Source organism: Hibiscus syriacus, unplaced genomic scaffold (assembly GCF_006381635.1).
Source record: "Hibiscus syriacus cultivar Baekdansim isolate YM2019G1 unplaced genomic scaffold, ASM638163v2 tig00112801_pilon, whole genome shotgun sequence".
NCBI lineage: Eukaryota > Viridiplantae > Streptophyta > Magnoliopsida > Malvales > Malvaceae > Hibiscus > Hibiscus syriacus.
Window position 1 is genome coordinate 422,911 of NW_024063404.1, and position 23,784 is coordinate 446,694.

At 34.2% G+C, this 23,784-nt stretch overlaps 1 protein-coding gene and 1 pseudogene across 1 annotated transcript; both read right to left on the bottom strand.

Moving 5' to 3' along the window:
* Positions 1–729: 729 nt before the first annotated feature.
* LOC120183681 lies at positions 730–2,863 on the bottom strand. Its single transcript, XM_039188342.1, has one exon. It carries the CDS (start codon positions 2,422–2,424, stop codon positions 1,174–1,176), a length of 1,251 nt encoding a protein of 416 aa, XP_039044273.1. The 5' UTR covers positions 2,425–2,863; the 3' UTR covers positions 730–1,173.
* A 1,058-nt stretch (positions 2,864–3,921) lies between these two features.
* On the bottom strand, positions 3,922–9,454 carry LOC120183709 (annotated as a pseudogene).
* Positions 9,455–23,784: the final 14,330 nt, after the last annotated feature.

The window sequence follows — 23,784 nt, forward strand, 5'->3', positions numbered from 1 at the left end:
TTTGCTCAATGTAAATATAACCAAGGAACACGGTTTCCAGTTTTTAGTAGCTCAAAGCAGAACTTCAAAATATAGCATCCTGTATCTTATAAATAACAAGAAAAGTTATACTGCAAAACAACTTTTTCAAATCTAGAGCAGAATGAAATTGAACAACAGTTATAAAACGCAACAGCAAGTAAACTCCAACTGAACATGGAAGGGGTGTTCGTACATAATTAGTATTATCCAAATTGAGAACCTTTTACTTCTTAACATCACAAGCAATCCAAATGCCCTTTTCCTGTTCCAGATAGTCAGACATCAGAAAGCAGATTGTATGACTTAATCCAGGATATGAACACTTGTAGAGCATATAAACCAACCTAGCATGACGGCTCTGCAGAGACCTAAATACCCTCACCTATAGAGCTTATGATCAATTAAAACTTCTTAAAATTTGTTAGCTCAATAAGCAACTCATGAACTTTGTTACATTAGATAGCTTGAACCTAGAAATTTAGTACGTATCAAATCAAGAATCAGAACAATACTTTGAGCACCATGAAAACTGTATGCCACAAAATCTAATAAATGATAATTGATTACAATTAGCAAGTCAAAAACTCCACAGAAAAATAGAACCGGAAGCATAGAAGCTAGAAATTTCAGCACTTGTTGAGTGGCAGCATCTAGATACAAATCACCATGGATAATTTAATGGATGCTGATTTGTTATTATTCATGGAACTCAATAAATTCTCAGATTTTAAAATTACATATAGCCTTATACAGAAGCCCTTACGTAAGTAAATTTACCTTTCAACAAGCTACAAAACAATTTTCCTGCAAAACTTTCTTAGGCTTCCTACTCGATGACTGCAGTTTGCAAAAAAAAGCTTGAGATCTGTTGAAGTGGCAGAAGATGGCCAAAAACAATGCTAATCGTACAACATGACAACCAGTTGTCAGTACTTCCTTTTTAAGCAACTTAGCTCAGTTGCTCAGAAGTAATTTCCAGATTTATCCTGGCTCTGCGGCAGGGGTACACGCATGCCCACACTTTAACCCACAATTTCATCTTCAAGGTGCAGAGCTTTATGCAACTGGGCACCATCTGTTTAATGTCAATAATGGGAAAGAACTGTGACCGTCAGTGATCGTTTTTGTCAAGAGCATTTTGCACAGAATTCACTATTCAAAAGAACGCACACAAATTTTTTTCAGTAGCAACGGCCAATCTTCACCCAGCTGCTGGGGATTTAGCTCCATTGCCACTTTAAAATCAAGCAAAGATATCGAGCAATGCTGCACAGGTTCCTGCAAAACTTCTGTGGGCCCAGAGCTACTCTGCATATGCAAGTGGTTACTTGGCCACATACCATTAATAAGCTTTCCTTGAGGGTGCTGCTTCTGGGCAAACTGCTTTTTCAATTCTGGTGTAGACTTTGATCCAACCAGATCTACACACGACCTGATAAGTTTCTTTAAGTATACATCCAACATGTTATTTAGCAAACTAGCACATTCCACAGAAACCCCACTAAGGCCCTGTGCTGCTGCGATCTGCTCCATTCGTTTCTTCAATGTCTCATTATCATATAAACAACCACAACCATAGTAGCTAATGAAGTAGCCACGGCATGCAACTGGCAAAGCTTTGCAGGCCCCTCCAACACTAACTGAGCAAAATGGAATCCCAAGTGGTTCTAGCAGAGGGCTTCTGAAGAGATTAATGTGGTTAACTTGCTCCAGCACCTCCCCATCTTCAACAACAGCTGCTTCAGCCTGGTTTTTACAAAGCAGCCTTGGTTTTTCTGTAGAGTGCGCCAAACCTTCTCTGTCAATTTCAGGCAGCTCAGCAACTGCTTGAAGATGCTGTACTGGTCTCTGGTAATCATAGGAAATCAAATCACCATTTTCGAAACCCAATTTACTGCCATTATCTTCCATTGTCATCGAGTGATGTAAGATACTCTCAACCTTCCCATTTGGCCCAAGTGGGCGGGGTCTATCCCTGAGCTTTCTATACCGCACTCCGGAGCTAGGCTTTCGTGGGGATGACACGGGGAAAACTCCATTTGACCAAATGTCTACATTTTGGTTGGGAACAAGGGATCTAGTCTGACCATGAGCATCTTCTCTACCAGGAGACCTTTTCAAAGTTTGTATCAAAGATTTCACGGCAGCTTCATGAACTGGAGGTGGAGTCTTAGCCTGGCATGCATTTTTCAAGATTGAACGTATCAACTGATTATGCAGTGACAAATGATGCCTCCCAATAATGCGGTAACATGACTTATCAAACTTGCATTTACTAAGCTTCTGACTTAAAAACCTACTCAAATTATAAAAATACCTTTTTGACCTCTCAGCCCCAATCTTCTTCACTATCTGAACTTTCAGTTCACCTAAATTGATTCTGGAGCCCTGCTGGGATTGCATTGCTGAATGAACAGATTCTTACGCCATTCACAGAACTAAAGAATCGCAGAAACCAGTTAACAACCCAATTTACAGTTATTGTCCAAATCCGCTTTGCATAACATATAATGCAAACCAAACTCTCAGTCTATGCATAAAGAAAGTAAAGCAGCATGCTTGAGAGAGAAAAAAGCTCAGAATTCCCAAGGTGGATAGAGTTATTTCAGCTTCCAAACATGCAGGAATTCACCCAGGGAGAAACCATACAATGCAAACCAAATGTCATTGTTGCAGAACCAAAACCCAATGGGATCAAACTACACTTGAGTAGTTGATAGAAACACCAGTAAACAAAGCCGAAACCCTAAACCCTAAATCAAAACCCTAGAGCTGGAATCACCGAACTTAAAAGAAACAACAGCACGTCATTTCAATCCCGCGAACCGAAAATTAAATGACTGCAGCAATTAAAACCCTACAAGAATTTTTTTTGTTAAGAACTGGAAAATTAAAGTTGCAAGAAAAGAGATAAGTGGATTAGGTAGGATAAGAGCCAAGAAAAGAGCAAGAATTGCAGAGACAATAACCAGAATGGAAGCGGAAAAACAAGCTCACATCAACGAAAACAAAAGTTAAAAGATTGATGAGGCTGACCTTGATTGAAGTAATTGCATATAAATCGAAAGCCACTAAGTTGTTATTTGGGTTGTTAGCAGCAGGCAGCCTCGATTTGTCATTTACAAGCGAGTTCATTATTATTACTATTATTTATGTTTTTCGAGCTTTCTTTTCCTTTCCTCTTGATTTACTATTATAATTTCTGCTCCGCTTTGTGTTGGATCGATCGGTTGCTCTCTCACTGCTACTATTTAGTTTCTCTATTTTCTATTTAATTAATTAAATCTTATTAGATCGTGGAATCTCTCCCTCCCTCTGCTCTCTTCTTTCCCGCTATCTCGTTCTGTTTCCCTTTTATTGCAAACGTGTTTTTCATTTTCATTTTCCAAATATTTGAACCGAGTATCTGAGTTCATCATTTTGGGCATTGTCATGCAAAATTAAGTCTCTTTTAGTTTCATAAATAAATCATATTACATAAATTTTCCTATTTTTTAAAAACAGTTTTAATTAATGAAATAAAAAAATATGGGTAATGAAATCGCAATGAATTGTAAAATAAATAAGATATCATGCAGGCAGGTTACATACGTTATAAGTTCTAACGTATAGTTTTATTAATTGAAAGTCAATTTGTTTAAATAAGTAAATATATGGTTTTAAGTGATTGTCCTGACTTTTCACCGGTTTAACATCAAAACAAAAGTAGATCATATGGTTTAGTGTATGTTAATGTTAATCGTGCATGAATTACATTTTTCTAGTACAAATTGTGAAAATGTTAACAATTTTAGATTAGGAGAATTTTCTTGTTTAAAATGCAAATTGTTTTGTTTAATTCGAAGAGGACGCAAAACATTAGAATGAAGTTCCCTCATGTATCATAATAAAGGGCAGCTGAAATATTTATGATATTGTATATCAACGACTAAAAAGAGGGGAGAACAGTTAACATAAATTCCAACATTTAGGGAAACGAAAATGGAAGTCTGGGAAACAATACTAACATTAGCGGTGAAAAGGGCCTCGTTCATCGTCATCGTCACTATTTAAACAGTGTAATGCTGCTGAATGGTATCGATATCAAGCCCCTTGAGCTTAACAACCGATTCAACATGCCCCTTCAGTGTATTCAGCTCCCTCAACCTACACAAAATAATCGTCAAATTAACATCCACTTTTTTTTCAAGTGCATATGTAGGTGCAGAAATTTGATGGCTGACCTCGCAACCTCAGCCCTGCGCTTGGCCTGCTCTGCAATCTCTGAAAGTTCCCTGTAACTGCTCTTTTCATGGAAAATGCTTGAGGTTTCAGGTGGTTGAAGGCCATGCAGAGTTCTCTGCGCGGTTGCCCATTGTGCTTCTCTCTCCTCTTTTCCATAATCTTTCTTCGTAGTGAAGGCAGTCTATAATGCAAAAGAGCCAATTAAATTCATGAGACCACAAAAAAAGTCAACGCACTTCACCAATTTGGGATGAATGGAACATACTCTGTTCTCCAAAAGGTTGTCCCAAGCTTTTCCACTAAGAACATAACGTATTGCAAACTTGAGAAGATCCAGTGGGATATGTTACCACACTGTATAGCCAGATTACACCAGCCCATCCCCAACCCATACCTTTAATCCTTGCGAAACCCCAATTTGCATACACCGCTATCGAAGTAGCCACCTGCCACACATTTTTAGGTCGTTTTCTGTTAATACACACTATATGTATACATATATGAGCCTTCTAAAACCTTACGGTTAAAAAAAAAGACTTCTGTAATGGATAGTTTACTAGATTAGTTAAATTTTCTTACCAGCTGAGCAATCATAAAAGCACCGACTAGGAGAAGTCCAGGGCGTTCAAAATAGGACCAACTGCGAGACCTTGTGACGAAAATGAGGGCCTGACTTACAATACTAACTTGAAGGTATAAAGCTGCCATCATTTCTTCATTACTATTCCTCAGTGATCTAACGTGAAATGTGTCCTGAAAAAGAGGAAATGGCAAATTAAAAGAAATCTCACCAAAATAATACATAGCAAACGAGGTTCTTACTGAGAAGAAATTGGTGTCTATCATTGCCCAGAAGAATATCACAGTCATTAGCGCTAAGTAACCTCCAAGCACAATGCCAGTAGCAAAAATCTCCTTCAGTTTCCAGCTGTCCGGCTGTGGAGATGGCTTCACTCTGTCCTTGGAAATTGTCATGATTGTACCTATAAATATGATGATGAATTAATCAGATTCAAAATCATGGTGGGTGTGGGTCTGGGGACTTGTATAATAACGCATAGTGATAAAGAACATCTCACCGTCATTCAGGATGGCTATAATTAGAACCATGAAGGGCGCAAAGTCAAACTTCCATATCAAGGCGATAAACATGAAGCCAAACTGCCAAATGACAATGAAAAACTTAATCTATTTGTAAAGAGATTTAGCATTACAAGTACTCTGCTTCTTAGAGGTCTTTGTATACTTACCACAATACGAATGGTGATTGAAACTGCATAGATCTACAATGTGAAGGAATAAGAGAAAAAAAGGTTACAATCACTTCCACTGAGGAATAAGAGAGGGAAAAAGTAAACAATTATATTACTCACAGTGTAGTTCTTCATCCTTTGGAAAATAGCCCTGCTGGTCAGCACTGCACTGATAATGACACTTAGCCCGGGTTCAGTCAGTACGATGTCTGAAGCACTTCGAGCGGCATCTGTAGCATCAGCAACAGCAATTCCAATATCTGCCTTCTTTAAAGCAGGGGCATCATTCACACCGTCTCCTGTCATGCCACAAATATGTTTTCTCTCCTGTAGCCTCTTAACTATTTCATATTTGTGTTCTGTCATTCGTATGGAAAGGAATTGTTAGAGAGAAAATTTAAAAGAGTAGAGGCCCTATAATTAATTAATTAAACTTTATCAACAAAGTTCTTAAAGCACACCTGGAAACACTCCTGCAAATCCATCAGCCTTCTCAATCAATTCATCTATAGGGAGAGCAGCAATGGAAGCGTCCTTGTCTTGTCCCAGCAAAGAAGATGAAGGATACATGTTTGTGCCCATTCCAAGCCTCCTTCCGGTTTCCTTGCCAATTGCAAGCTGATCCCCTAGGTATTTAAAAAATAGTATAAAGATTACATCATGCAATTATAGATAATGTTCAATTCTAAACAATTAAACAACTCTCACCGGTAATCATCTTAACATTCACTCCAAGGTTAAGAGCTCTTCTGATTGTTTCAGCGCTATCATGCCTTGGAGGATCAAATAGTGGCAACAAACCAACAAACTCCCATGGTGCCCCAGGACTATCTTTTGTTTTCTCAGGTATTTCCTGCAGAAATAGAAATCAAACATAGTATTATTACCACAATTTAGTTTTCTCGATTCAAGCATGTGCAAGTTTACTTTCCTGACCTGTCTTGCAACAGCTAAAGACCGAAGCCCACGTTCAGCAAATTTATCAATAACTGCATGAACCTTTCTCTTGACATCTTCTTTGCAATTGCAAAGAGTTATAATCTATTTAAGAATATTGAAAGCATATGTGTTAGAAGTTACCTACCCAAAAAGGTAATAACTATTCTAGAATGAGAAAATAAAGTACCTGCTCCGGTGCACCTTTGCTAGCACGATGCCAGTTTCCATCAGAATCAATGTAGGTTAGTGCAGTTCTCTTGTCTACAGGGTTGAATGGGAGGAAATGAATCTCTCGAATGCCAGCACGTGCCTGCCCAATTAGTATAAAAAATGACTAAGGAATTCTTGGACCCAATCCTAAATATAATAAAAGACCAGGAAGACAAAAGAAATACCTCCTTTGGATCTGCAAGCATTCCTACAATTGCAGCATCAATAGCATCCTGATTTTCAGTCCTTGAAGCCCTTGCAGCATAAAGAATAACCTGCTCTCTTTCGACTCCCTTTGCAAATACTTCAATTAGGTTTCTATCAACAGTAAGTTTGTTCAAAGTCAGAGTTCCAGTCTTATCACTGCAGAGAACATCCATTCCTGCCATTTCTTCAATGGCTGTCATTCTCTTTGTGATAGCCCCTTGTTGAGAAAGCCTGTGGGAACCAATAGCCATGGTGACAGACAACACAGTTGGCATAGCAATTGGGATTCCACCAATCAAGAGAACCAGTAAATTGTCAATCCCATCCCTGTACTTGCGGTGCTGTATTGGGTACATGACTATTAACTCAACGACTATTCCAACTGCAATTGAGCAGATGCAGAAATTACCAATGGCAGTAAGCACTTTCTGGAAATGCCCAACTTGATTGGTGCTGTCCACTAGGTGGGCAGCTTTACCAAAGAATGTGTGAACACCAGTTGCAATAACAACTGCTTCTATTTCGCCCTGTTTACACGTTGAACCAGAAAACACTTCATCTGATGGATTCTTCGTGACAGGAAGAGACTCCCCAGTAAGAGCAGATTGATCAATCTTCAAAGGATCACCCTCAAGAAGACGAGCATCCGCAGGAACTATGTCTCCCAATTTAATAGTGATAATGTCCCCTGGAACTAGAATTGCTGCTTCTTGCTCGCTCCATCGACCATCTCTAAGAACCTATATGTTACAAGGACAACAAGCGAAATCATGATTAAATAAGACAGAAAGATATTCAACAAACTGTTGGGTTGCTGAATGTACCGCACCTTAGTTTTCGGAGCAAGATTAGCCATGAGAGCAGCTGCAGCGTTACCTGCATTATTTTCTTCAATAAAACTGATGGTGGAGTTGATCACCAACAGGACAATTATACCAACGAAGTCCTGCCAGTCCGGAGGCCTTCCATCACCATTTGCCAGGGCAATGGCCATTATAGCAGCAGCTTCCATGACCCATGACAAAGGGTTCCACATAAAACCCAAGAACTTGAGAACTTTGCTCTCCTGTTTGCAGAGTATCATACTATGTCATACAAAAAAAATACAAGCTAAAACTTTACAAACTTAAATGTAAGTGGTTTATGGTATGAACCTTTTTCTCTTCTAGTTTGTTTGGTCCAAAAACTTGAAGGCGATTGTTGCCTTCCTCGGTAGTCAACCCTTCTCTTGTACATTTCAACTGCTCGAAAACTTCCTCAATAGGAATCCGTTCCTGTAAGCAATTGTCACTTAGCCAACTTACAAAAAATGCATTTTAGGAATATGTATGTTGATTTAGTTTAACTTGTGATCCATGCAATAACCAGTGATTTCAGTCGTTCGGTTTTTTCTCGGAGAGAAATCAAATGCAACTGAATAAAAAACCCCATGTATAACCAGGGACAATCAATCATCAACTAGGATAACAGATATCATAAGCTTCTTTTGCTGAAACTTTTCATAAACTAAGACTCCATGTATAGCCTACCTATGGGGAAACGATGCTGTTCAAATCAACCGACATGAAAAAACAGAACAAACAATACAGAGGACCCTGAAAAGGGAGGGAATATTGTTATTTGTTCAATAAAAAACAAGTAATAAAGAGAGGAAATATAATATTTTTCCTAAACACGTGAAGAGATTCACGTTGAGTTTCGAAAAGCAGTATAGACAAAAAGACCTGTCCATTGATATTTACAGTCCATCCATTGAAGTAATTAATCTTTTTGGTTCAATTGAAATAATTAGTGAGCATAGTCATGACTGTAGCTATTGATATAGTCATAGGATGCCCTTGTCAAACTCTATTTATTGCTGTTAAAAAAGGAAAATAAGAAATCCTCTTTGGCTTAGGAAATTACCAAAGGTTGAAGAATTATATTTTTTCTTTCTTTCTAATACCATATAACAGAAGGCTTTTATTATGCAATTTCCAAAGAAAAAAGTAACGGAGATGCTTCAAGACCCGAAAACTCTACTCACGCAACGAGAGACAGATATGTCAAATTAATAATATCATAATATTTATTAAATCTTAATTTGATTAGAATAATAATATTTATTACCTAATCGTAACGGAACGAATGGCTAAAATATGTTTGGTATGGCACCAAAATCTTAAAAAGAATCGACTAAAATATCGTTTGAATCATAATATCTTGATTTTCATCTACAAAGGAAAGCCCGGAAATCGTTTTCCACTCTTTTTGGCAAAAATTCACAACAAGTTCAACAACATTAAAAAAAAGAAGCATCGTTTGTATCATGCATGGTGAATTCTACTCAGATAGCCAAAAAGTAATGGAAAGAATCCCCTGCTTTGTTGAAAGCTGGAATCATAACAGTAGGGGGGCGGGGGAAACACGATTCATGTATAAACGCTTTTTGTGTGAAGAGAAAACAAACACAAAACCGGGTTGCATGTATCGGATTTATAAGATTTATGTAAAAGAGAAGAGGGGAAAAAATACCAGATCAACGGACTCGTTTTTTATCTCCTCGAGGCTGATGCCCATCTTCCAAGCTTAGTAGTGGGAGCCGCAGCCAGAAGCTATAGGAATACAAAAAAGAAAAGCCACACACACTTAAATACTCCTCTTCGCAGAAATAAAAACGAAGTCTAATAGTAATACTCGAGAAAAATGAAGGCAGAGAAAGATAGAGAGACGTATCTCAGTTTTTATTTTCTTTTTTACCTTCTGGGGTGAGTCTTACAAACGTAAAATAATGGAGTCTGTGTGTGGAGTTGGTGAGTTTATATATACGTGAGAGGAGGAGCCTTATGTTAATAAAAGCTGGAAGAAATGCGCACCGAGGTTGGTGGGACAGTGGGAACCCTTAGCCTGGTCCTTCTTGGCCTCTTTGACTCCTCACGCGCTGCTTACCTCACTCTCACATACTCGTCCCCCGAATCTCCACGGACTTTTCTTCGCTTTCTTATTTTCAACTAATTAATGTCAAGCGTATCTCTATACCTACCTTACTCTGCATACATACATTCATGTTTAAATAAAAGCAATAATATACTAAAATTTCTTTATATTTATGGTGTTTGAATCTAATATTTTAAAAAAATTATTCATGTGAGTTATTAAATTAAATAATAATTAGTTAACAATTTTTAAAATAAATGATTAAAAATTCTCAATTGATATTTTTATTCTTTCCTCGACTTTAAATTCAATACGCGTTAGAACTAAAATTCCTCCTACCCTACTTAAAAATTGTTTAAAATTAAATAAATAACAACTAAAATCAAAGTAAGTAAAAAATTTAATATTTTTATAAATACTTGGTTGAAGTAATTCTTTATATATGTTTATAACTAAATAAGTTTTATATTCTCCCGGTGCGCGATAGCGGGACTATTGCTGGCAGTTTTCCGTCCTTTTCCTCCGATTTTCTCTGGTTTTCGTGGTTTTCCTTCTGATTCTTCTTGGTTTTTTTGGAGTTGTGGTGTTTTAAGGGGTTTTACTTGGTTTTCTGGTTTTGAATCGGTGACCTTCTCGTTTCTTTGTTTGATCTGAGGTATTGTTTGCTCTGCTTTGTGGATGATTGGAGATGAAACGGGGTCAACTCGTATGAATTGGAGGCAGCTGTTCGCCGGCCAAAGGGATTTTTCTCTCCAATTCTTTCCACCGGATCTTTTGGATGGGGCGATCAAGGTCAGGCCACCGGCTGAAGTTTTTGCTGTGGGAGTGAAGGTTTGGGAGAACTCGCTGGTTGCACAATTTTTAGGTAAGTCCCCCAATTTCTCTACTGTTCAGCGGCTGGTTAGGTCATTGTGGGGGCTGTTTGGGCAGGTTATGGTTAATTTTGTTGGAGAGGAGCTTTTTTCTGTTTCAATTCCCGACCTCAGAGTCTTGTGAGTGGGTGCTCTCCAATGGGCCTTGGCATATTCAAAATATGCCGATTATTCTTAGGCGGTGGGAGCCTAATTTGCAGTCCTTGGAGTTCAATTTGGAAAAAATTTCGGTTTGGATTCATCTTAATCGTATCCCTCTGGAGTTGTTTACTGGCATCGGTTTTAGTTACATAGCTAGTGCTCTTGGCACGTCATTGTACATGGATGAATCTACTGCTCATCGTCACAGGTTGGCTTTTGCCAAGGTTTGTGTGGAGGTGACGGTTGATTCAGTGATTCATAAATTCATTGATGTCCAGCTACAAGATGGTTCGACTGCGGCAATTGAAGTGTTTGCTCCTTGGATGCCTCCTCGATACCTTCACTGTGCGGTTTTTGGTCATAGTGAAAGAGGTTGTGAACATGTGAAGAAGGTAAGCCAGCAAGTTTGGGTACCTAAGGGCATGGCTGGGAAGGCTACGGTTATTGTTGGAGATGCTCCAGCAGAATGTGCTATGTTCTAGGCAAGAGAAGGTTGTTGTAAATATTACTGCTTCTGTTGAGGGACAGAATATTGTGTCTGGTTCAGTTTCTGATGTGATGGAGGTGGTTACGGAGTGTGTAGGGGTGGTTGTTCAACGGTTGGCTGTTGGCGCTGCTGGGGTTAATGCTCAATTGCCAGTGGTTGGGGAGGTTGTTGAGGTTAGTGCTTATATAATAGAGGTTTCTGATCTTGTTTCGGCTGTTGAGGTGACCACTGTTTGTGCTTCTATAGTGGAGGAGCTTGATGGTAAGGGGAAGGGGAAATTGAATGAAGTTCAGGTTGATTCCCCTTCTTTGGATATTCGGCAAGGTCGTGAGGCTGCTAAGGGGGTTGCTTGCATTAATGCACAGATTGAAGAAGAGCAAGAAAAATGACCGCAAGGGGAAAAAGCAAGGTTCTTCTACTCCGGTTAGTTATGAGGTGTCTGTTTTGGAACACTAAGGGGTTTAATAATCCCCAAAAGCAGGCTGGGGTGTTAGAGAAAATAAAGTGTCTGGATGTTGATTTGGTTTGTCTTTTGGAGACCAGAGTTAGTGAAGTGAATAAGCAGGCTGTATGGCGGAAATTGTTTAACGGTTGGAAGGGTTTTCATAATTATGCTTTCTCTGAGCTTGGCAGGATCTGGTTGTTATGTAGGGAGGGTATTGATGTGGCTGAGGTGTCGATTAATGATCAATGCATAACCTGTTCAGTTCAAGTTGCTGGTGTGTGTGTTTATGTTTCTGGGGTTATTCTTGGGGTTGATAGATACTTTGGCAACATCTTAGGGAGCTTAAGGACACTATTGGGGATGTTCCTTGGTTGGCGGCAGGTGATTTTAATGTGGTGCCTTCTCCTGAGGAGAGGAGAGGAGAGGAGAGTTCTGGGCCTGTTGGGTGTAATACCCAAATTTTGGTTAGTGATTAAAATGTAAGTTTTGAAAGTTTGATGATTAAAGTATAAATTTTAAAAAAGTTTAGAGACCAGAAATTTAATTTTTTAAAAATTATATATTTAAGCCCGTAAATGAATATTTCGGTATAGAAATCGGATAATTGGATCGAATTGAAAATTTACAAAAATGTGAAGGATGCTAGATAAAGGTTAGAAATATTATTTTCATAAATTAAAACAGTTAAATTCAACATGGATCATTTGAATTAAGGTCAATTTTTTATGTTAATCCAAAATTGTGAATTTTAGTAACTAAATTGTAATTTTTAAAAAATTACAAGGACTAAGGTGGAAAGTAGATTTTTATTTATTCATTTTTTACTTTTGGAATATTAAAATGGAAGATATTCCAATGACAAGTTGAAATTATCATGTTTAATTAAGAGCAAAATGATAATTTCACATTAATTGAATTTTAGGTTCATTTATATTAGATAAAGTCAAGTGTCATATGATATTAATTGAAGAAAAATAAAAATATTGCAGCATCTTTCGACCCCAAAACGTGAACTGCTATAGCTAGGTAAGAATTTTTTTGATTTCATTTTAAAGCTTATTCAATTGATTTTTGGATTAAACTATTAGATAGAGAATCGGTCTACTTGAAATTCTCTATCATTTGATATAAATAGTTCATGGAAAACATGTTTGGATGATGATGTTCATGATTAGAGTTTACAAAGAACATGTTTGATTTTGAAGAATTAAATGATGGTTTCTATGTTAATAGTGTTGTAGAATAAATTCCAAGCTTTTGTAATGATTAAAATCAAGTAGAAATGCTTATAATCAATTTGCTCAAGTTAGGGTTTATGGAAATTGGTTGAAATTGAGTTTAATTTGATGTTATGATGATTGAAATTACATGAATTTGATTATAGGAGATTGAATTCATGATTGAAATTGAATGAAAATCAAGACCTAGTATTCTAATTATGTTCGGCCATAGGGGAATAAATTGGGGGGAAATGTTGAAAATTTTCATATGGTCTATAATTGATACTAAAAGTGTTCTATATGATTTGGAGATCATTTTGGATCAATTTGGAGCCTTGAGATAATAAAAGGGCTAATTTATAAGTTTTGAGAATTGTAGGATATTATTGCATAAATGTGATAATTGGAGTGTTCAATTCTGAATTTTAATATTTGAATTGCTAGAATTTTAAGTTAAATAAGTAATTTGGGATCAAAGTATAAATTTGGATAAATTTTGTGATGGAATTCGAATAGTCTCAAAAGTTGAGACTTAATTGTGAATTTTCAAATTTGGTGGTATAATTTTAGTATGAAATTTCAATGCTGGAAATTTATATCAGCATGCTGATTTTTAAGTTTAAATATTGGATTTGGGATCAAATTGCAAGATTATTAAAGTGGGTGGTTGAATTCGAAAAGTCTAAGGAAATAGAGGATGAAATTACAAGTTTTTGAAGGTTAAAATATTGAATTGAGTATATATTTAAGGTGATGGAAATTTTAGTAATTAATGTGCAATAATCATAATGTGCAATTTACCGTTAAGAGTGAAATGCATGAATAAGTTGTTTTATTAAATGATTTGTTATCTCTGCATCATGGTTGGGGTAGATTTTCACAGAAAGCGATTGTTTCTGAAAAATGTGAAGGGTTCTGAAATAAAAGTAATCGGAGAAAAAGGCGAAATTATCGCCTAATGTGATATTTGTAGCATTGGCAACAATTTTGATGTTAAAAGGTTGTTCAGCTTTTTAGGTAAAGGTAATTGATAACTGAATATCTGAAGTTAGATCGAAATCGTACCAAATGGTTCTAACCGAACTCAGAGAACTAAAGGCACAATTACATGAGTTACTTGATTGGAGTTTTATTAGTCCGAGTGTGTTTTCGTGGGTTACAACGATATTCTTAGTTAAAAAGAAATATGGATTGATACAATTATGTAGGGATTACCCTTAGTTGAATAAAGTGACGGTAAAGAATGAATACCTTTTCTAAGGATTGATGATCTATTTGACCAACTTAAAGATATTTTAACGGTTTCGAAGATTGGTCTTCTATTTGGGTATAATTAGTTGGTGATTAAAGAGGAAGATGTTCTGAAGAAGGCTTTCAGAACCTGATATGGTCATTATGATTTTGTAATGATGTCAGTTGGACTGACTAATGCCCCTGTAACATTAATAGATTTGATGAATTTTTGGTCGTGTTTATTGATGATGTTTTGAGTTTATTCTAAGACTAAAGAGGAACATGGCACCCACTTTCGCATTATACTTTAGACACTTCGTTATATGCCAAGTTGTCAATATGTGAATTATGGTTACTGTAAATTATTTTTCTTGGTCATGTGATTACAATAGAAAGAAACAAAGTAGATTCAAAGAAAGTACAAATTATAGTAGAATGGAAATTCTTAAAGACGTTATGAAGTTCAATATTTCTTGGGATTAATTGGTTTTTATCAAAGATTCATGAATTTTTTCGATAATTGCGTCTCCACTTGTTAAGATGTTTAGAAATGATGTGTTATTCGTTTAGACAGAAAAGTGCCAAGAAAGTTTCAATATGCTTAAGAAGATTCTAACAAAAATATATGTTTTAGTGCAATCATAATCAAGTAAAAATTCTGTAATTTACAGTGATGCATCTAATAATGGATTGAGATGTGTATTAATATAAGAATACAAAGTGATAGCCTATGCTTCAAGACAATTAAAGATGCACAAACAAAATTATCCGACTCATAATTTGGAGTTAGCAGCTGTAGTTTTTGCTTTAAAAAGTTGGCACTACTAATTATGATGAGCGGTATTATATTTATACAAGTTATAAAAGTTTGAAACATCTGCAAACTCAGAAGGTATTGAATCTAAGGCAAAGGAGATGGAATGAGTTTTTAAAATATTTTGATTTGATTATTGATTATTATGTTGGAGAGGCTAATGTGGTAGCTGAAGTTTTGGAGCTGGCATTGATAAGATTCGATAGAGAGGCAAATGTGAGTGCTTTGAAAGCTTTAGATGATTGACTTTCAATGAAGAATGATGGTGCACTTGTTGCAGAGTTAAGGTTGAGACTTTCTTTTTCAGATTAGATTAAAGACCTTCAAAGCAAAAGTAAAAAAGTATTAAAAAATGATTGAATATCAAGGAAATGATAAAGTATTTCTTAAAGTTTCATCTTAGAAAAAGTTATGAGATTTAAGCATAAAGGAAAGTTAAATATGAGGTTCATTAGTCATATGCGATTATAAATATAGTTGGATATGTAGTTTACTAGTTAGTATTACATCCGAAAATGGATAAGATTTATAATGTGTTTCATGTATCTATACTTCCAAAGTATTGATCAGATTTTTCACATGTCATTACACCGAAGGAAATTGAGATCCAACCGATTTATCTTATGAAGAGAAACCTGTAAGGATTCTAGCACATGGAGTTAAAGAACTAAGAAATAAGACAATCTCATTGGTAAAAGTTTTATGGCGAAATCATAAAGTTAAAGAAGCAACCTGGGAACGAGAATAGGATATGAAAAAACAGTGTCCTCATCTTTTTACTTAAGATATGTAGATATGAATGGAAAATTCGAGGATGAATTTTCTTGAAGGGGGAGGAATTGTAATACCCCAAATTTTGGTTAGTGACTAAAAAGTAAATTTAGGAAGTTTGGTGGTTAAAGTATAAAATTTGTAAAAGTTCAAAGACCATTAATATAATTTTGAAAACTTTTATATTTTATCCTGTAAATGAAAAGTTTGGCCTAAAACAAGAACTTTCGTGGCAATCAAATTTTTGGTACGAGATTTGTGTTAAAAACTATATATCGATAAAGTTCAGTATAGAAATCGGATATTCGGATCGAACCAAAAATTCACAAAAATTTAAAGGAGGCTAGATAAAGGTTGGAAATATTATTTCCATAATTTAAAACAGTGAAATTCAACATGGATCAGTTGAATTAAGGTCGATTTTTCATGTTAATCCAAAATTATGAATTTTAGTGTCTAAATTGTAATTTTCAAAACATTGCAAGGGAAAAGGTGGAAAGTGGATTTTTATTTGTTCATCTTTGACTTTGGAATGTTAAAATGGAAGATATTCCAATGGCAAGTTGAAATTATCATGTTTCATTAAGGGTAAAATGATAAATTCACATTAATTAAATTTTAAATTCATTTATATTAGATAAAGCCAAGTGTAATATGATATCAACTGAAGAAAAATCATAAATTTACAGCATCTTCCAGCCCCAAAGCGTTAACCACCATAGCTAGGTAAGAATTTTTTTTATTTCATCTTTAAACTTATTCGATTGTTTTTTGGATTAAACTATTAGATAGAGAATTAATCTACTTGAAATTATCTATCATTTGGTATAAATAGTTCATGGAAAACATGTTTGGATGAGGATGATCACGATTAGGATTCATGAAGAACATGTTTGAATTTTGAAGAATTAAAGGATGGTTTTTATGTTATTAGTGTTGTAGAATAATTTCCAAGCCTTTGTGATAATTAAAATCAAGTAGAAATGCTTCTAATCAATTTGGTCAAGTTAGGGTTAATGGAAATTGGTTGAAATTGGATTCAATTTGATGTCATGATGATTGAAATTGCATGAATTTGATTATAAGAGATTGAATTAGTGATTGAAATTGAATGAAAATCAAGTTCTAGTATACTAATTTTATTCGACCATAGGGAATAAATTGGGGGGAAATGTTGAAAATTTTCTTATGGTCTAGAATTGATATTAGAAGTGTTTTATATGATTTGGAGATCAATTTGGAACCTTGAGATAGTAAAAGGGCTAATTTATAAGTTTTGAGAATGTAGGATATTATAGCATAAATTTGATAATTGGAGTGTTCAATGTTGAATTTTAATATTTGAAATGCTGGAATTTTAAGTTAAATAAGTAATTTGGGATCAAAGTGCAAATTTGGATAAATTTGGTGATGGAATTCAAATAGTTTCAAAAGTTGTGATTTAATTGTGAATTTTTAAATGTGATGGTATTATTTTAATATGAAATTTCATTGCTGGAAATTTATATCAGCATGCTTATTTTTAAGTTTAAATATTGAATTTGAGATCGAGTTGCAAGATTATTAAAGTGGGTGATTGAATTCGAAAAGTCTAAGGAAATAGAGGATGAAATTGCAAGTTTTTGAAGATTAAAGTATTGAATTCAATATATATATTTAAGGTGCTGGAAATGTTAGTAATTAATGTGCAATGATCATAATGGTAAAGGATCATTATGAATTTAATGGAAAAGTTAAGGTGGATTCTAGAAAGAATTCATAATTAGTGGCTTGATTGTGCAATTGACAAAAGTTGAAGAGTTGATGAAGGAAATAAATATTTATGGAATCGAATTAACATTTTTTAGAAGTTTGAATTTTTTATGGAAAATATAATTTAGTTTTATATCGATTTAAGTATCGATTTTATTTCTATTGAATTATATATTTAAGTTTAGATTATGGTAGTTCGATACTAACATAATTTGAATATTTTATGTTATTTTATGACTTCGTCAGACCACGATCTTCAAGTAATTTGAAAAGGGAAGGAAAAGTGCGTCATTGAGAAGATTATTTCAAGGTGAGTGTATATTTAATTCGTATTTATGTTATTGTGCAAACATTGGCTTGCGATGAGCCAGTGTCGAAGTTGCTATGATAGGAAGTGATTCTTAAATGTTATGAAATTTTTTGATTCATGCATATATGTTTATTTCGTAAGCTAATAGAAGTAGTAAATAAGCAAAAGGATGAAAGTTAGTGAAATCTGTCTAGATTTGTGAATTGAACACTAAGTTTAGAAAATCACCATAAATTCTAAAGAAATGATTAGAAGGTGATTTTTATATTGTTGAATTCTTATTTCAGTCTAGTTTTGTTTAAAAGAAACGGTAAGGAGTATACAATAAGATATGAATTTTTAACCAATGATAGGTCGGAAAACATGAAAGCAGTTTCTGCTCAAAACAACTTCTATAAGTCAGCTTTGAAAATTCAGTATAAATTTTACAAGTTAAACTAGAAGAAGTGCTTTATATGGTTAGATTTTTATTCGACTCTAGTTTTCAGTGGTATAAGCAGAATAATTTTTAAGTATATATAGTAATCCAAAATAATATTTCTTTGAAGGTAGTGCAAACTGTCAGAGTATGAAATTTCAATAAATTCTGTAGTTAAAGCAATTGAAAGCAAATGATTAAATATAAATATTAGTGATACTTATATTTTGATTTATAAATAAAGTGTCAAAGTGAGTGCAGTTTATTTATTTGTTATTCTGATTGAGGATAACTTTTGATAAGTTAACCTCGTACTATTTAAAGTATGTTTCTATTTTAAATACAGATTATTTCCATAATGTTTATATAAAGTTTTTTTGAGTAATTTAGGGTATGAATTGTCCAAGTTTATGTTTTATGATGATGAATTAAAAATGATTTTGATTTTTAAATATTGATTATTAAATGATTATGATATGATTTAAAAGCACATTGTATGTTGCATTGAGAGTCTCGTAGGTACATTTGGCATGCCATTAAGCTGAATTCATTCAAGTTAAGTTGTAATATCCCAAATTTTGAATTGGTGACTGAAATGTAAATTTTAAAAGTTTGGAGATTAAAGTATAAAGTTGTAAAAGTTTAAGGAATAAAAATGTAAAATTTCAAAATTTAATTTTTGGATCTGTGAATTAGTATTTTAGCTAAAGATATTTAATTTAGTGGTTTCAGAATTTTGATATGGAGTTTGCATATAAGTTTATTAAAGGACAAAGATCGGTATATTAATCGAATAACCAGATCGAATTGGAAGATTAAAAAAATTTGAAGAAAGGTAGATTTAGGTTGGAAAATTATATGGATATTTTTAATTACTGGAATTTAAGTTGGATTGGTGGAATTTGGTGAGAATTGCACTATAAATTAAAATAGTACAATTTAGTGACTAAAATGAAATTTTGAAAATTGAAGGCTCAAAAATAAAAATTGAGAGATGAGAATTTTACATCTATTTAATACTAATAAAATAGATATGAAGGAGTGTCATGGGTGTATTTCTGGGAATTTATTAAAGGTAATTTTGGTTTTTGGGCTAAAAGGAATAAAAAATTCATTTAATTAGTTTTAAAAGTTAATAATTGGGAGATTTTTTCTTAGAGTTTTTGTGATCTCCTCTTCTCTTCTTCATCTACTTCCGTGACTCCATAGCCAAAAAGGTAAGTTTGTTTTTTCTTCAATTTTGGTCCATTTTAATTAGAATTTAGACTAAAGTGTGAAATAGGAAAATGTTATCTACTAAATTATCTTTCTTTTGGTATAACTTTTGCATGATTTCATGCATAATGAGTGAAATGGGTTTTCATGGTGGTTGGAGGGGAGGTGATAAATCAATGAAATAAGATTGGATTTTGATTTTAAGAGTGTTATGGAATCATATACAAGTTTAAAAGTTGATTAAAAATCACTAAGGGGCCAACTTGGAAGATTCGGTTATGTAGAGGATTTATGGGAAATTTTTTTATTTTGATTTGTTTTTAACGTGAGAATGATTAGAATGAATGGAAATGAGTTGTAGGTGAAGAAATCAAGCTTGAAATAAAGTTGGAGGCCATTAAGGAATTTCTTTAAAATTTTCGGCCTTAAGGAAGAAAATAGAAAAAAAAATTATACACAAATTTCTTTAAGGCTTAGAATGGATGTAGGAATGATTTCATGTGATTGGAATTAAGTTTTGGATCAAGTTGGAGTAATGTTAAGTTTATGAGACTATTTTGTAAAGTTTGGGAAATTAAAGGAGTAAGATGTGAGTTTTTGAAAATTTAATTATTGTGCTGGAAATTTTGTTAGAATGTTGAATTGGGGTAAATTAGAAAATGGTATGAGATTAAGGATCAATTGGAAGGCTTGGGAAAAGACTAGTGATGAAATGATACAAATATAAAGTTGAAGTACTAAGTTGGAAGTTGTGAAGAATGGTGAACATGGTGATTAATTTAGGATTGAAAGTGATCATGAAGGGATTAATTTGAGGAGAACATATATAATTGATTAAATTATATAAATATAATTGATTAAAGTATAGAAATTATTGTCGAATATATTATGGTTGTTTGTTTAGGTAAATGCATATTTATATGTTAGTTAGATACTAACATATATCTTGAAATTTATTTTTCGGATAAATTAATTCTCAGATAGATTGTGATTGCAAATCAAGTTAAATCAAGCAAAAAGAAAGAGACAAAAGACTGAAGTGAAAGCAAAACTGACACTAAGATTTACTAGTGAGGCAAATGTGAGTGCGTCTAATTTTTTTATATATTTATATGATGAGGAAGACTTGTGATGAGTCGACCTCAATTATTTAAAAGAAACATTTTTTAATAATTTCATTATATCGAGTTTAGATGCTTTTAAATATGAATTTCATGAGACATGTTCTTATGATATTTTAGCTATATGTTCGAATAAATTTACATGTGTATGTTACAATTTTAATAAAAGCCTAATGTGTATATTTGAGAGTGTGAGGTACAAATGGCATGCCATGAGGTGGAGTGACTATATGATATGCGAGTTTATATGACACCTATGGTACAATCCTACTACGACACTTTCGAGTGCAATACTACGAGGCACTTTTAAGTGCATATAGTGTGCACACTCGTCGAGACTCACGTACCTAATATTCTTGGTTATAAAACATTGGGCTATAATTACAAGTATGAATTGATACGAGTTTATATGATTTAAATATGGAAAGTATGAGTTACTCGAGTACTTGTTTTATTCTTACATATTTTACGTGAATTATTTTGAATAATTTAGTTTTTATGCATTTTAATTGTTATTTTATTTATTTCTAAATATGTGATTTTTATATAATATTTAGTATATTGTTTAGTTTTATTTTAATTTTATTGACACCTCACTAAGTAAATACTTAGCGTGTGATTGGTTCACACGTAGGGAAAGGAAAAGACTGCTGAGTAGGGGTAGTTATGCATTACCCAGGAAAAATCAAGATATCATATAAATCAGTAAGGACATCTATTATAATATTTTGTATATTTAATGTCATGTAAAATATAAATATTTTAACTACATTTTAAATAGGGTTTTAAAATATAAAAGTTGATACTTATTTAATATAGTGTTAATGTGTTCTACGTGAAAAAGTTCTATGTGAATGTGTGCAATGTGGATAAAAGATACTTTGAATAAGGTAATGAAAAATAATTATATAGTTAAAGACCAAAGTTATGTATGAAAATTAGAGGTATAGTTAACATGCCAAGAGTTGAGGGTTCTACGCGGTCCTTCAGGACAATTCTATGTGGTCCTTCGGGACAATTCTATGTAGTTTTTATGGATAAATCTATGTTGCACTTCGGTGCATATTCTACGTGGCACTTTGGTGCAAATTCTACGTGGTAGTTTCGACTGCAATTACAGTGCACAACCTCAATGTACTCACATACCTTGAGTTCTTAGTGATATGCGTTAGGCTAATAAAATAAATTGATATAAATTGAACAATGTGTAACTGTATACATTATTTCATGAAGGGTATATTGGTTTCTGTATGTAATGTTTTCTCTGAAATGTTTAAGCAAGTGTTTTTAAATATTTTGTTATGCTCATTATTGTCTCACTAAGTCAACTACTTAGCGTGTGAGTGATTTCCCATGTAGGTTCAAAGAGATCCGAGGAGTAAAGATATGAAAGGACAACATACACTTGAAGACGATTAAATTGTAGGTGGTTTTTGTTATTTTGAAATTTTGTTGGCATGTATCATAAAGGTTTAAATCGAAATACTCTGATCAATTTTGTAACCATGCTATTTTAAATTTATGTAAATATATTAAGTATTTAATTTCATTTTGAAATATGAATTTTTAATATTAACTTTTATATAAGGGTTCACCACTAAAATACAAGTTAAGGTTTAAATTTCAAACAAATTTTAAACAAATTTTCAAAGAGTCAGAGTTTTGAAAAGTCAATGTGACACCTCATATTCGTATCCGAGTTGGGTACGGGTTGGGGGTGTTATATACAGTTGATTTGTTCCCTTGTGAATGACCATGGGCATCGATTGAATGCTGAAGATTAAATTTTTGAGGAGGTTGTTGGTTTCTTTCTGAGTTGCTTGGGGTTCGGGACATCTCTGTGTCTGAGGTGAGTGTGAGCCTACTTAAGGAGATTTTGGGCATTACTTTCTATGATTTAGCTAAGGATTAGTTTCAAAGGAAGGTGACTAGTGAGGAGATCAAGTCTACCATGTTTGTCCAGGACTCTGACAAGGCTCATGGGCCTGATGGGTATACTTCTCTCTTTTTCAAAGTGGCTTGGGATATTGTGGGTGAGGACCTGATCAAGGGCGTGTTATCTTTTTTTGGGAACTCAGATATTTTCCTGCCATTAATTCTACTACCTGGTTCTTTTTTCGAAGTGTTTGAACCCTAATCACATGATGGGTTTTTAACCTATATCTTTTTGCAACGTGATCTATAAATGTATTGCTCAAGTGATTGTTGTGAGAGCGCTTTTGTTCCTAGCCGGAGTATAATGGATAATACTTTAATATCCCAAGAGATGGTTAAGGGCTATAGTTGTAATTCACTTTCCCTTCAGTGTGCTATGAAGTTAGATTTGTAGAAGGTGTTTGACTCTATTGATTATATTTTTTGTTCACTATTTTGGAAGCTTTTGAGATGCCAGGTGTGATGAATGCTTGGATTAGAGAGTGCGTCACTTCGACCTCCTTTTAGGTGTCTTTGAATGGCAGTCTTGTTGGCTTCTTTCGTGGGGCAAAGGGTATGAGGCAATGGGACCCTTTGTCCCCTTATCTTGTTATTATTGCTATGAATGTTTTGTCCAAGTCCCTTGATAAAGTTGCAGAGTGTGTTGTGTTCTATTGTCATCCTAAGTGTCTTTGCTTTGTGGATGATATGTTAGTTTTTTCAAAGGGCACTCTCAGCTCTGTGGTTGGTATCAGGGAGGTGTTTAGGTTTTTCTGGGGTTTTTTCGGGTTTGAACATTAACGCTGCAAAGTCAAAAATGTTATCATCTGGGATCGAGGATGATGTGTTGCAGGGGATTATGGAAGTGATAGTCATTTGGTGTGGGAAGCTCCTAGTAAGATAACTTGGTATTCCCCTTGATACCAAGAGAATTTCTTTGAGAGACTGTGTTACTTTGATTGAGAAGATTGAGGCTAGATTACAAGGATGATAGGCCAAAAACCCTCTCTTATGCAGGTAAACTCCAGCTCATTCGTTCTGTCATTTATAGTTTGAGAATTATTGGAGTAGTCAGGTTTTTCTCTATGTGGTTGTTATCAAAAGAATTAGTCAATTGTGTTATCGTTTTTTTGGAAAGGGGAAGATAGAGGGGCCAAGGGGGCGAGGGTTAGTTGCTCTCATATTTACTCTCCAAGTCTGAGGGAGGGCTTGGGCTTAAAGACCTTAAGACTTGGAATTACGCTTGCATGGTTACTTTATTAGGAAATTATTTCTTAAGGAGAGGTCCATTTGGGTTGCTT

Coding starts and splice junctions, on each gene's coding strand:
- LOC120183681 (XM_039188342.1), bottom strand. CDS start 2,424: ATGCAATCCCAGCAGGGCTCCAGAATCAATTTAGGTGAACTGAAAGTT.